Below are 14987 nucleotides of genomic sequence, written 5' to 3' on the forward strand. Positions count from 1 at the left end.
TGGACGTAGCCCCATTTCCCTTCCCGGACAGGTCCTCTGGTGGCCCGGTACTATCAGAATCAAACCTCTCATTGGCTACTCGTCCCGTCAATCCGTTCCATTCTTCCAGTCTTCCGCCCCGCCTTCCAGAACTCGCTTCTGATAGGCTGTTGAGGCTGTCATTTTGGAAAGGTCCGCATTCCTTCCGCCTTTCTCCAGGAGACCGAGGGCGAAGAAGGTGGATCTCTGGAGGCGCCCACCCCGGAGGCTCTGCTTCCGTCTCTTATTGGCTGTCCTGGGTGCCGGTCTCTATACCACCCACCGCTGATTGGCCATTCGGCCGCCGCTCTGCGCGGCGCCGGCTCCGCCCCCGTCGGGTGTTTGTGGTGGGGCTGCGGAGTCGCCGATCCCGCCGGAAGCGCCAGGACAATGGGGACCCGGGACGACGAGTACGACTACCTATTCAAAGGTGCGGTCGGTGGGGCACAGACGGGCAAGCGGGCGGCGGCAGGCAGGAGCCGAGGCTGCGCTTCAGGCCTCTGGGCCTAGGCCGGAGCCCGAAGCTTGGGGCCTGGCAGGCTAGGCAGCCGGGAAGGCCAGTGCAGGCCGGTCTTGGTCAAGTTCGGGCCAGGGTGCGCGGCCATGCGAGGCCGGCTGCTCAGAGAGGCTTGGGGGCCCGGGATGCGCCGAGGCGGGGCCAGGGCCCAGAGGGGGTGGGGCCCCGGGCAGTGGGAGAGGCCGTTAGGGGCGGGCCTTCAGAGGGGCGGGGCCGCCCCAGCATTTGGCGGGCAGGGCTGGGTGGAAAGCTCCTTTCGTGTGGGGGCGGGGCCGTTAGAGGCGGTGCTAGGATATGGTGGGCGTGTCTAAGGAATGGGCTGGGCGAATGGGGGCGGTGCTCTCACCTAGTGGGAGGGGCCTGTTTTGATTGGCGGCAGTGCCTCTGTAGGGTGTCTGGGATGGTAGGGGCGAACAATGGAGGTCAAGGTGTGTGTTGGGGGCCAGTGGACCCTGGATTGGGAAGTGGAGTCGGAAACGCGTTGAGGGGCACCTGGAGTGGGGGTGTCAGTGTGTGTGCTAAACCCAGACCTGATGGTTAACTCTTAGAACTCTTAAGAGTTCTATCCAAGTACCTGCACTTTTCTAAGCACTTTATACACGTGAATTCATTGAAACCCTCGCCACAACCCTGTGAAGTCGGTATTGTATTATCCAGCCTTTTTCTTTACGACCCTGGAAACAGGCACAATTTACGTGCTGGAGCAGGGTTTGAACCTAGACCACTTAAGCAGTGTATCTGGGGTTGTCAGATCTGAGTGGGGTTGTCAGACCTCCTCCTCCAACCTACCGAAGGATCTTCCTTGGCCAGGGAACAGAGGGCTCTAAGAGCCTCAAGTAAGACGTGGGCAGGTCAGGCAGCCATTGCTGGGCTGGCTTAGGGGTCACTGACTTTCCAGGGCCTTCTGTGCCAACCTAGGCTTTGGCCAGGTCCTGTGCCGCTGAGCTGTGCTCCCCGGCTGACACTGGCCATCCTTGAGAGCTAACTCCAGGCCCACTCGGGACTCCCTTGCCATGCGACTTCCCATGCCAGCCTTTGGCATCTTTGCCTCGTTGGGGGAGCTTGACCATGGCTGGGAGTGTAGTGTGTCCATCACTATGTGTCTGTGGTATCATCCCTGGTTGAGTCTGGGGTTCTGGGGACCTTGGGGATATAGAAAGTGGGATCTCCACATGGTGAATGGTTTCTGGGCAGAGGGTGTGCCTGTGCCACTCTCACACAGCATTGTGGGCTCCAGGAGCTGCTTGCAAGCTCATAGGTTGCCAGCAGGTGAGGCTCTGTGGTCAGCAGGCATCTGGCTCAGGTGCTGACTGAGCCCTGGGGGGGTCTCACTTTAGAGGTGGAGAATGGACACTCTGTCAGGGCATTGAGGGTGGGTGACGGGTGGCCTGGATGCCAGTCCTGCAGCAGATGGTGCCTATCTCTACCCAGCCTACCCCAGGGGGCTGCTCCCCAGGTGCTAACTGGCCCCCACCTGCATGTGTTACTGCTGGGGCAGGCCAGGGCAGGGGGCATTCCTCCCAGAGTCTCTTCTTTTTTAAATGTTTATTTATTTGGCTGCATCGGGACTTAGTTGCGGCACGTGGGATCTAGTTCCCTGACCAAGGAACTAACCTTGGCCCCCTTGCATTGGGAGCATGGAGTCTTAGCCACTAGACCACCAGGGAAATTCCCTCTCCCAGTGTTTCTGTGGTCCTTCCTCACTTGTTATTTGCAGGGCTGGTTTAGGGGTCACTGACTTTCCAGGGCCTTCTGTGCCAACCTAGGCTTTGACCAGGTCCTGTGCCGCTGAGCTGGTCTCCCCGGCTGACATTGGCCACCCTTGAGAGCTAACTCCAGGCCCACTCGGAACACAACCGTTTGCTGTTGTAAATAATCTAGCTCCAAGTGTTTGCAGGAGTCATCTTTTGTCCTTTGGTTTATTTCCTTGAAGTCTGTTCCCAGAAGTACAGTTACTGGGTCAGGGGCACTGGAACTGGGCTGTGTGCTTCCCAGGACCCATCTCCTGAGTCCTCTTTCTGGAGATACTTCAGGGACAACTGGCCCCAGGGGGCGGTGCCCGCCCGCCCCACTGCCCTCTCCCCCTGCGCTCCAGCAGGTGCCCTGCTGACCTCGAGCAGGGTCAGAAGTGACAGTCTAACCCACAAGGTCAGCGGTTCCCAGCCTGGTCATCTGAATCCTCACCTTCACACTTAATGCCTTGTCAGAGGGACCCCTCTATTGTTTTTTTACTATTATTTATTTTTGGCTGTGCTAGGTCTTCGTTGCTGTGCGGGCTTTTCTCTTGTTGCGGCAAGCGGGGGCTACTTTCTTTGCAGTGGTGTGGGCTTCTCATTGCTATGGCTTCTCTCGTTGCAGACCACAGACTCTAGGGTATGCGTGCTTCAGTAGTTTCGGCTCCCAGGCTCAATAATTGTGGCACACAGGCTTAGCTGCCCTGTGGCATGAGGGATCATCCTGGACCAGGGATCGAACCTGTGTCTCCTGCACTGGCAGGTGATTCTTTACCACTGAAACACCAGGGAAGAGCCCCCCCCTCCCCATTAACTTTTAATATTTGCCTTTAAATCCACTCAGTTAAATAGGAAAAGGAAATTCTGACTCTGGGAAATAAGGAAGGAAGACAGCAGGCAGGTGAGCTGCCACCATCGCATCACTGGCCATAAATATGGCAAGTGGACAGAAATGTGAACACGCTGCGCCCCACAGGCCCTCCTGAGACCCCATGGCCTGCAGAGGGTCGGGCCTGGGCAGTAAAGAGCTGTCCAGGACACAGCTGTGCCGGAGGGGTTGACAAGGATCCACTTTCTCACCACACAGCTCCCTAGCCCTGCCGCCTGGTAGGGGGAGCCCTTCCCAAGTGGAGGGGTTTGTGATCCTCCTATCCCCCATCCTGTGCCCAGCCTCCCCCAGGCTTCAGTCACCTTTTCCTGGCCCTGCCCTGGGCACGGAGGGGCCACACCGCTCACTCGGGACACTGGCTGCCCTCTGCCCAGCCCTCCCAGCACCAATGTGGTTTTCTGGCAGCCACATCACAGGTTGGCTCCCCTGACCTCCTGGTCAAGGCCAACAGATCCCCCCGCGGATTTTCCCATGTGCTTCTCCTTTTCCTCTGGGCTCATCCCTCCCACCCACAGAAGTGAGTTTGTTTACTTGTATCTAATTATAGATCCTCACTTTTATCCTGCTAACATTTTATCCTTTTCAACCAAGGGCCATTTCCCCAGCCTGCCCGTCAGTCCCCCACGGGTGCCCCTGACCTCTCCTCCGATGGACCAGGTGGTGAGGTCCACAGTGAGGTCCATCTGTGACCCCAGGAGGAGCATCTGTGACCCCTGATCAGCCTGGAGCGGACGGGGGGTGGGGGCAGCGCCCCTGATAGCCATTCAATGGCCTGAGTGTCAGAAGCTGGACTCTAGATGTGCTGCACTGTCCTGGGCCAGGGCAGGGGACCAAGGGTTTCCAAGAGGTGCCAGCTCTTTGTTTTTGCCAGTGGTGCTTGCCTGCTTGGCCAGCCAAGTGGTGTGCCCCAGGGGCCCATGTCCCGGCCAGTGATGCCACCAACTTCTGGGGAAATGCTGGGGGCCATGTCCTCAAGGGCTCTTTCTTCCCCTGAGACAACAGATGACTTGTATTTTGGACAATGCCATCCTCATTCCACAGCCTGCACACAGGACTGGCCTGGCCACTGCCCCACCAGCCAGTTCTGCACTGGGCACTGTGTGCCAGGGACCTAGGGGGCAGCCTTGCCTTCCCGCCATTTGTCTGGGCTGTGGCTGGTGGCCCTTGTGTGGCTCTGGCCTCCACTGTTCTCACTGCATGACCTTGGGCCAGGGGACTTGGTCACTCTGGGTTAAGCGTCCCCAGCTGTACATGACCATGTGAGCATCTGTCCCTGGGGTGGCCCTGCAAACTCCATAACAAGGCCCTTAGGGCTGGGCCTGGCCTGGGGGCTCAAGAGATTGTTGGCTGGGCCAGAGCAGACCCCATGTGGCAAATGGGGCCCCCAGGCTGGACAGATGGACAGGGCTGGGAAGACAGAGAGAGGGTAGGGGGAATACAGGGCCGGACCCAAAGGGACCTTCTTCCTCCTCACTTCCTGTTCTGTTCCTGAGGACATGAGAACTGTGTGCAAACCTTCCTGGCTTTGGGAAGGAGGTCAGGGGTTGGGGGTGTGGACAGTGGCCCCCCTGGCCTGGCTAGGAGCCCTTGGCCCTCAGGCCCATGGTCACTGACCTCCATCCACCATTCTCTGAAGTCAGTTTGGCATTCTTGTGTCCAGTGCCCACGGTATGAGGAGAGGACACTGGCATTGTCATCGGTGGCTTGGCCACGTGGTAGTTTGAGAGGAGAGGAGGTGCCTGAACCCAGGGGTTTTGAAGGATGAATAGGAGTTCGCCAGCTATGCTAGGAGGTCAGGATACCCCAGATGGTGGGAGAGGAGAAGGCTAAACCCAGACCCCTGAGCTCAGCCCCTTGGGAAGCCTGGGTTCACATCCTGCTGAACCACTCTTCAACTGGATGGCCCCATGTAAGTAGCGGCCTCTGTCTGCACCTCAGTTTCTCATCTGTAAAATGGGTCATGTGATGTATCTATGAGGTGATGGCACATCAAGAGCTTTCTTAGCACAGAACATTCTTATTGTTCTTGTTATTCTTGGCTCTGATGTGGCCAGTTCAGAGAGGGTACTGAGACCTGGGAGCTGCCTGGCCTAACCTTCCTTCCTTATAGCCCAAGGATGGTGACCTGGGCATCTCCCAGTGGGGGAGAGGTGGGCCTGGGAAGCTCTGCCAGCCCCTTTGGCATTTGTTCATCCAATAGGTATTAATCAGGTGTGTCCTGTACCCCGGCACCACACCCGGTCCTGGGGATACAACAGGAAACCAGATTGTCCAAGGTGGCTATCCTCAAGGCAGTGACAAAAAAATCATTAAATGAAAGCTGGCGAGTGTGGTGGGGTGGAAGCTATGGAGGAAAGGCAGGGAAGGGGACTGGGGAGTGACGTTTTAAGAGAATGGCAGGGGTTGGCCTCCTTGATCAAGTGCCACCTGAGGGGCCACACAGAGGAAATGAGAGCAGGAACCAGGTGGGTACCTGGGGAAGAACCTTCCAGGTAAAGGGTAGTATCATGAGGAGGCCCACGTGTCTGGAACAGAGTGAATGAGGGGGAAAAAGAGGGGAGGTGAGGGCAGGGAGGGGACGGAGCAGGTCATGCAGGGCCCTGTGGGCTCCGGACTTTGGAGGTGGGAGCCCTATGAGCGGGTGGAAGCTGGGGGGAACCCACTCCGGGTGCTCACAGGCGCCCTCTGGCGGCTTAGAGGAAAACAGCCAGTTCGTCGAAGCTGAGACTAAACATAGGAGCGCCTGTCTGGGGTCGTGGAGCCGCGAAGCGGTAAGAAGCAGCAGGAATCATGGCACACACACATAAAATTTCTCATCAAGGAAAAACTTTTCGCTGGGGTCTTGAGCGACCATGTCCGCAGCCCCTGGGGTGCCAGAGCCTAAGACCAACGCTTGGGCGTCCCTGTGGTTTCCAACTGGAGCATCTAGAAAGAGACGCTGCGTCTTCTGCACTGCACGCACACTGAACTCACTGACACGACTCCCCGGGACTGTATTCTGGGTCTGAGCGCAGCCCCTCCTGGCCTTTCCACCCCAGAGCCTGGAGCGGCTGGGCCCCCAGAGGCAGTGCTTCCACAGGTGGGGACAGGAAGCACGATAAAGGGAAGAGTGGGGAGAGACTCCGCGATTTCTGCCTTGCTCTGCCCTCAGGCTCAGGCAGGCTCTTGTTCCGGCGTGCCTGCAGGGTGCTCTGGCCCCCTCCCCCGCCAGCCTGTCCCAGGGTACGAGATGTTGGCTGAGTTCTGATCCCAGGCATTCCCGTGACCCTCTCCCTGAGGTGCTCCTGTTACTGTCTTCCTGTGGAAAAGGCAGCCCAGAGAGGTTACGTGACCTGCCGAGGTCACCAGTCCTGAGGCTTTCTCAGGTATGCCCTGACTTCCCAGGTCACCAGGGAAGCTTGGGGTTTGGGACCATCGAGGTTTGCGACTCCCCAGGCTGCCTTCTGCATAGTGCCTGGGTCCCCTGGGCAGCCCTGCTCTGAAGGACCCTGTTCATGCCGTACCTTGGGCGAGGGGCCCAGGACAGCATTGACTCTCCTCCGTCTGACTCTGCCATGGGTCTGCAGCACCCTGGGGGCCGCTGTGCAGGCCCTGTGGGTGGATGTGGGCAGCATGTGGGGTCTTGGCTCTGGGGCACTGCCCACTTCTGGCCCAGGGAGCCTCACTCAGGCCCCTCCCCACCCCTCCCCCCAGTGGTGCTCATCGGGGACTCGGGCGTGGGGAAGAGCAACCTGCTGTCCCGCTTCACCCGCAACGAGTTCAACCTGGAGAGCAAGAGCACCATCGGCGTGGAATTCGCCACCCGCAGCATCCAGGTGGACGGCAAGACCATCAAGGCGCAGATCTGGGACACTGCTGGCCAGGAGCGCTACCGCGCCATCACCTCGGCGTGAGCAGTGGGGCCAGGGGAGAGGGGGATCGTGAACACAACCCTGAGAGCAGGAGGCGCAGGGTGGAGGGGCAAGATCCCTGGGAGCTGTGGGACCTGCTAGAAGGCTGGTGCCCAGTCTTGGCCATGCTGTGACCCCCAGGTGGGCACGCCCCACAGCCCCTCTGACCCCAGGTCTTGTTGAGGTATTGCCGTGTCGCTGGGCACTGGCTGCACGGTGGAGGCTGTCATCGTCAGTCTTGGCCTGAGCCACTCTCCTCTGCCTGCTCCCCAGCCTGTCTGCTCAGCCCGCCAGCCCGCCATCGGTGCTCACACCAGGCCCCACTCCATCCTGGCCTCCCGGTGGCCACCCAGCCATCATGACCCCCTCGGGCTGCCTCTTCCCTGACCCTTCCAACTCCCATCAGCCACTTGCTGCCTCCTGGATTCCTTTCACTGAGGCCGGGTCCCCCTCTTCTTGATCTCTCAGACTGAATGCCTGTCCATCCGTCTCCTTGGTGCCCTGGACAGGACCGGCCACAGTGGGCACTAGAGCATCTTCCCTTTCCATGTGGTGGTCTTCTCCTTTTAGTGGCTGACCCCAGGAGTGTCTTCTGACCCCAGACCCCCAGCTCCCTCCTCAGGCCTCCCCATTCCTAAGTTGAATCTGGGGGGTGGAGCTGGGGCGTCAGGACATGCACCCCTCTCTCGAGGCCACGTAGGTCACCCCTCAGGCTAAGGAGCCGCTGCCCATGGAGCCTGGGAAGCCCCCTCGGGCACTGGCTCAGCTCGCGCCTGGCCGCGCCCCTTCATCCTCACAGGTACTACCGTGGCGCAGTGGGCGCCCTGCTGGTGTATGACATCGCCAAGCACCTGACGTACGAGAACGTGGAGCGCTGGCTGAAGGAGCTGCGGGACCACGCGGACAGCAACATCGTCATCATGCTGGTGGGCAACAAGAGCGACCTGCGCCACCTGCGGGCTGTGCCCACCGACGAGGCCCGCGCCTTCGCAGGCAAGTGCCCGCCAGACCTGAGGGGTGGCCAGATGGCGGCTGGGGGGGTCACTCTGGGTCATCCACTCTGGCCAGGGCCTCAAGGGGCCATGCTCCTGAAAGCCGGACTCTGACTGAGGCGTCAGAGAAGCATCTGGAAGGCAGGCAAGGCAGTTGGCCCACACTGGGTGTGTCTTCTGTGCCTGTGGCCACAGAGCCAGCCTCCCCTCCCTGAGAGTAAGTATCCTGTCCTACCCCTTTGGCCCCCGACCTTCATCTCCTGGGCCAGGTGAGTGGGCAGGTAGGCAGGGTCCCTAGAAGAGGGTAGGGTGCCCCCTACCCCACCCCCACCAGCTGACTCACCTGGGCCATATCCTCTCTTCCAGAAAAGAACAACTTGTCCTTCATTGAGACCTCAGCCCTGGATTCCACCAACGTGGAGGAAGCGTTCAAGAACATCCTCACAGGTGGTCACAGGCCCAGCTGGGGTCCCAGAGGGTGGGCCTAGGCAGGGCCCCAGCCACCCTGGTCACATGCTCCAGAGCACAGCCCCCAAACCTTCTTTCGTGAAAACCACTGTTCAGTCTGGACATGGGGACATACAGGGCCTGCTCCACAGCATGAGGCCAGGTCCCACCCATGTGTCACTCAGAACGCAGGGACCCTCCTGCAAGTGGGCCCTGGGTAGCTTCACTAGATAACAGCCTGCAGGGGCAGTTGGGGAGGCATGTGGCCTCAGGGACTTGGAGCCCCCAGGCTTCTCGAAATTTCTCCTTTGGAAAAGAAGGCCTCTGATCTTACAGAACCGAGTGGCCCTGGCTGGGAGGTACATCTGCAGACAAGTGTGGGTCCTTCTGTTCCCGGGTACACAGCTAGCCTTGGGGATTGGGGGAACCTCCGGGAGCCCATTAGGGGGCGCCCAGGGCACAGTGGAAGCCTTTGGGAGGGATTTCAACTCAGCATCTGGGAGGGCTGCCTGGAGGAAGGGACATCCAGAAGAGTACTGCGGCCTCACCCGGTGCTTCCCTCCCCCCACCCCGTAGAGATCTATCGCATCGTGTCACAGAAGCAGATTGCGGACCGCGCAGCACACGACGAGTCCCCCGGAAACAACGTTGTGGACATCAGCGTGCCGCCCACCACCGACGGACAGAAACCCAACAAGCTGCAGTGCTGCCAGAACCTGTGACCGCCCCGCGCCTGTTCCGAGCGTGCGTGCACGTCCCGGCCCTCCGCCCCCCTCACTGCCCCGTCCCCACCCTCCCGCCCCTCTGTGACTGGCTCCCGCCCTCCCCTCGAGCTCCGCACGAAGAACCAAACCAAGGAAAGCTGGGAGCCCCTGGCTGCTGCACCTGCTCTCCTTGGGTTCCAGTGGGCCTCTCATCTCTGCGGGGCGGGGAGGGTGGTAGGGGGAAGGGCGCGGGCCAGAGGCCAGGAGGATGAGCAGCAGGCTCCTCCAGTTTTCCACCGCTGCCTGGGGGAGCGATCGCCGCCCTCCCTCTCTGGTGGGTTCCCACCCAGAACCCCACTCCCGGCTGATTCAGCCGGACGAGCAAGGCGCCGGGGGCCGGGCAGGCGGACACTCTTGGCTCTCAACCTCCTGCTCGCCCACGCACAGCCGGCACCACGCACGCCTTCAAGCTCTCCCGCGCGTGCGCGACTCAAGCTCCTGCCTGTAGATTTATGCTGGGAGAAGCCCCTCTCCCCACCTCCCCCTCCTTTTTGCACGCAGCGCGCTCTCCAGCCTTCACCCCATCCCGTGCCCCCCTCTCTGTCTTGTCTCCCCGTCTGGTCAGGAACCTGTTTGCAAGTGAAGCAATATCTCCGTGTTTTGTATATACAACCGCTCTTGTAGCCTTTGGTTTTTTGTTATTGTAGAGAAACACAGATTCTTTATACACTTTGTAAGATTTACGCCAAACCCTAGCTCTCGATCTCTTATTCTCCCTGTGGCCCCTGCACTGTTGCCCGGATGCCTCGTTTCTCTCGCCCGGTTACTAAAATGTATAATTCGAACTTCCTGTACAGAAACCTGCCGCTGCGCCTTTGTCTTCTTTTTCTCCGCCAGGCGGCGCTCCTGAGCTGGAATCGCACTGCAGGCGCCCACCGCCCCGTGGCTCAGCCCCTGCCCACGACAGAGCAGAGCCCACGGTGGTCCTGGGGTGGGTGAGGGTGTGGTTTGGGTGGACCCTCTCCCTGCCGCCCCGAGGCAGGGAGGGAGGGAGGAAAGGCTGGGGGTTGGGCAGTTAGACTCCCCGGCACTAGGACTGCCAGCCCTAAGACCTGAGGGTGTGAAGGGGTGGGCTGTGTCCACTGCTCCCCGTTCTCAGCCCCCAGGTTGGGGTTCACTGCTGACATTCTACCGCCCGCCTGGCCTCCTCCTCAGCTGTCACCTTGCTCGATGTCAGCTCCACCCCAGCTCACCCCATCCTAGACCAACCTCTGAGGAGTGACCACTGGGGGGACACCCGTGACAGAGGAGGGACGGGGGGCGCTAACAGCTCCTCTGGGTCTCCTCAGGACGCAGCTTCTGCCCTTGGCCCGTGTGGGCAGGACTGGCCTGAGGGGCACTTCTCACTGTGGAGGGAACAGAGCAGTGGCCTGTCCCGCCCTGATCACGAGACCGTGTGTGTGTGTGTGTGTGTCTGTGTCTGTGTCCGTGTCCCCCACCCCATCACCTGAGTGCCTCAGCTCTTCTAGAAGCTCCAGCCTCTGGCAGAAGCCAGATGTGCCCTTGGGCCCTAGGAGAGCCACCAGAGTGGGGGTGGGGGTGGCACGCCCTCCAGGCTCTGGCTGCCCTGCCAGGAGGGATGGACAGACCCTGACACATCTCTCCTGGAAGAGCTCAGAGCCCAGAGCCGCAGGGGTGTTCTGACAGGACAGGTGGAGTCAGGGTGTGTGGTCCAGGGGGCCAAGGCCAGTGAGAGAACTGGGGGTCCTGTGGGACTGTACACTCCAGGGCCGAACACACAGCCCCTGGGGGTGCTGACTCCCCTGGGTTTGGACAGGGCAGGGCGTGGAGAGGATGGATGGTGTAAGGAGGGCTCAGGAGGGCCAGGTAGTGATGAGGCACCAGAAGGGTGTCCGGCGGTCAGAAGGTGAAACCTGGGAATTCCCCGGCAGTACAGTGGTTAGGATTCCTTGCTTCCACTGCAGGGGGGCACAGATTCGATTCCTAGTCAGGGAACTAAGATACTGCCTTGCAAGCAGCGTCCCTAACCGCCCCCCCCCCCCCCCAAAATCAAGTCTTTCTGGAGCCTCTGTGATTACCCAGGCCTGGGGCACATACCTGAGAACAAGAATATGTGTCCCTGTGGCCTTGGGGGGGTCACAGTCCTGCAATGCTGTTTTGGTTACTCTTCAGTGATTTAATAAGCACAGTGTTTTCTCTCTGTGCCAGGCACTGTTCTTAAGTCTTTTTTTTTTAATGGTAAAATACACATAATTACCATAAAATACACATATCATAAAGCATGCCATCTTAAAAAAAAAAAAAAAAAACCGTCTTAACTATTTAAGTATATGGTTCAGTGACATTAAGTATCATATTGTCCAACCATCACCACCATCCATCTCCAGGACTCTTCACCCTACAAAACTCAGACTCTGTCTCCACTAAACACTAACTCCTCATTCTCCCTCCTCCAGCCCCTGTCAGCCACCATTCAACTTTCTGTCTCTGTGAAATTAACTCCTCTAGGGACCTCCTATAAGTGGAATCCATATTTGTGATGGGCTCTTTTAAGTGAGCATCACATCCTCAAGGCTCCTCCACGTTGTAGAGGCGTCACACTGTCCTTCCTGTTTAAGGCTGAATAATATTCCATTGTATAGATATTCCATTTCTTGTGCATCCATTCATCTGTGGATGGGCACTTGGGTTGCTTCCATCTTCTGGCACTTGTGGATCATGCTGCTATGAACACGATGGTACAAATATCTGAGTTCCGGCTTTCATTTCTTTTGAATACATATCCAGAGAAGTTCCCTGGTGGTTCAGATGTTAAAGAATCTGTCTGCAGTGTGGGAGACCTGGGTTGGATTTCTGGGTTGGGAGGATCCACTGAAGAAGGAAATGGCTACCCACTCCAGTATTCTTGCCTGGAAAATCTCAGGGACAGAGAAGCCTGGCAGGTACAGTCCATGGGGTTGCAAAGAGTCAAGCATGACTGAGTGACTCACACACACAGACACACACACACACAGACACACCCACACACATATACCCGGAAGTGAAATTGCTGAATCACATGGTAATTCTGTTTAATTTTTTGTGGCATTGTGTTAACCTAAATAAACTGATACATAAAAGAACATGATGCCACACAAAAAAATAAGTCTTTTACATGTCATTTATATACTATTTACAGCAGTCCTAGGAGGTAGGCATAACTTAATAGCCCCAATTTAGAGATGGGGAACAGAAGTGAGTGACACCCCAAGGGTCCCACGATTAGTAAGAAGTGAGCAGATTTCAACTTTGGAGCTGGGTTTGTAGCCACCAAGCTGTGGGGCTTTACCCAGTTTAGTGAGTGTCTACCACAAGCCAGAAAGCCCTAATAAATGGAGAAGATGCCCAGATTAAAGGCTGGGAAGAAGCATACCAAAATTAAAAAAATTATGGAAAAATTTAACACATATAAAAGTGGACAGACTAGTTTAATGAATCCCCATCAGCCCATCACCCAATTTCAACCCACCTAATTTCACCCTAATCTCCTGTTTGCAAATCCCCAACATGCTCTAGCTATCAATATTTCTGTATGTTTATCTAAAATACAGGCTTTTGAACATATCACCTCAATACCATCATCCCACCTAAAGAAATGAGCAGTCCCTAATATCATCAAAGAGCTAGTGTTTACTTTTCCTGATCTTATAATTTGTTGATGATTTATTTGACTCACAGTCCACTGGCTCCAACTAGTTGACTCGTCTCTTTGATCTCTTTTAACGTACACATTCTCCCCCTCTGATCCCTCTGTTTTCTTGCCTTTTTTTTCTTTTTTGCCTTTACAATGTTTATTTTCTATTTTTTTTTAATTTTTAAATTTCATATATTTGCTTTGGTCTGCACTGGGTCTTGTTGCTGTGCACAGATTTTTCTCTAGTTGTAGTGATCAGGGGTTTCTCTTGTGGAGCCCAGGTTCTAAGTGCATGGGCTTCAGTAGTTGCAGCAGGCAGGCCCAGCAGTTGTGGCGCATAGGCTTCGTTGCTCCAGGGCACCTGGGATCTTCCCGGACCAGGGATCAAACCTGTATCCTCTGCACTGGTCCACCAGGGAAGTCCCTATTTTTAAAATTTTTATTGGAGTACAGTTGGTTTACAATATTGTGTTAGTTTTTGCTGTGCAGTAAGGTGAGCCAGTTATGATACACATACAACATATATCCACCCTGTTTTACATTCTTCTCTCATATAGGTCATTACAGAGTATTGAGTAGAGTTTCCTGCGCTATACAGTAGGTTCTTATTACCTATTTTATGTATAGTACTGTATGTCAATCCAAATCTCCCAATTTATCCCCCCTTTTTTTCTGTTAAATAAACAGGTCATTTGTATTATAGTTTCTTAGTCTGAATTTTGTTTATGGCATCCCTAGAATGTCTTTCTTTTTGCTTTTTAAAAATTCTAGGCAAAATTCTCATGACATAAAATTCACCACTTAAGAACTGTTCTCCATCCCTCAGCCCCGGGCAATCATTAATCTGCTTTCTGTCTCTATGGACACAGGGTGGCATTTGATGTGTCCCATTGTCCCCCAAATTTCCTGTAGATGAATGTTCAGTGGCAAGTGGTGTCTGGCTCTTTGTAACTCCGTGGACTGCTTGCCAGATTTCTCTGTCCACCATCTCCTGGAGTTTGCTCACATTCATGTCCATTGGGTCAATTGTGCTATCTAACCAACTCACCCTCTGTCGCCCCCTTCTCCTCCTGCCTTCAGTCTTTCCCAATGTCAGGGTCTTTTCCAATGAGTCGACCCTTCCCATCAGATAGCCAAAGTATTGGAACTTCAGCTTCAGCATCAATCCTTCCAACGAGTAGATGAATAGTTAGATCTAGAGGTTGATCGGATTTAAGAGTGGACACTTCATAGGTAATATTGTGTACATAACCTGAGGAGGCAGGTGATGTCAGTGCGTTTCTCATTCATGGAGGTAGCAGCTGCTGAGAGGCATCACCTAGATTCATAATCTGTTAAGAGTTACAAACTGATACTATTGTATATTTTCAAATCCTACCCTTCTGCATTTACTCTTTTTTCTAAAAGTATTTCCTTTTTCATTTTTATTTTATTTATTTTTCTTATTGGAGAAAAATTATTCTTATTCTTAATGCTTGCAATGCTGTTTGTAAAGTTTCTTCTGTTCAACAATGTGAATAAGCTATAAGGGGATACATACATCCCCTTCCTATTCTTCATTTACTTTTGAAATACATATGGAAAGAGAAATTTCCCTTCATCTATGTGGTTACCTGGAGGTACAGATGGTATGTGTGTGTTTGTGCTAAGATGCTTCAGCCGTGTCTGACTCTTTGTGACCTTATGGACAGTAGCCCACTAGGCTCCTCTGTCCATGGAATTCTTCAGCAAGGATACTGGAGTGGGTTACCATTTCCTCCTCCAGGGCATCTTCCCGACCCAGGCATCAAAGGCAGGCAGGTTCTTAGTGCCATTTGGGAAACCCTACAGATGGTATAAGCCAGTGTAAATAATCAATTCTCTATTTGCTTGTCAATTTTCAAGTTTCATAATTTTTAAGATTTTGAGTTGGTTCCCAAGTAGCCTTCAAAAGTGACTGGTGGGTTGAGGGGAGGGATAAATTGAAAGGTTGCAATTAACATATACACACTACTAGGCTTCCCTGGTGGCTCAACTGGTAAAGAATCTGCCTGCAATGCAGGAGACCTGGATTCAATCCCTGGGTTGGGAAGATCCCTGGGGGAAGGGAACAGCTACCCACTC

At 55.5% G+C, this 14987-nt stretch overlaps 1 protein-coding gene across 1 annotated transcript; it reads left to right on the forward strand.

Annotated features, from left to right (window-relative positions):
- The first annotated feature begins 266 nt into the window (after positions 1-266).
- RAB11B (RAB11B, member RAS oncogene family) lies at positions 267-10050 on the forward strand. Its single transcript, XM_043911735.1, has 5 exons — positions 267-448; positions 6851-7046; positions 7847-8040; positions 8406-8486; positions 9063-10050. The coding sequence occupies exons 1-5, from the start codon at positions 409-411 to the stop codon at positions 9206-9208; spliced, it is 657 nt and encodes a 218-aa protein (XP_043767670.1). The 5' UTR covers positions 267-408; the 3' UTR covers positions 9209-10050.
- The last annotated feature ends 4937 nt before the right edge of the window (positions 10051-14987 follow it).

Source organism: Cervus elaphus, chromosome 9 (assembly GCF_910594005.1).
Source record: "Cervus elaphus chromosome 9, mCerEla1.1, whole genome shotgun sequence".
NCBI lineage: Eukaryota > Metazoa > Chordata > Mammalia > Artiodactyla > Cervidae > Cervus > Cervus elaphus.

Coding starts and splice junctions, on each gene's coding strand:
- RAB11B (XM_043911735.1), top strand. CDS start 409: ATGGGGACCCGGGACGACGAGTACGACTACCTATTCAAAG. Junction 8,041..8,405: donor CGAGGCCCGCGCCTTCGCAG/GCAAGTGCCCGC, acceptor CCTCTCTTCCAG/AAAAGAACAACTTGTCCTTC. Junction 8,487..9,062: donor GTTCAAGAACATCCTCACAG/GTGGTCACAGGC, acceptor CCCACCCCGTAG/AGATCTATCGCATCGTGTCA.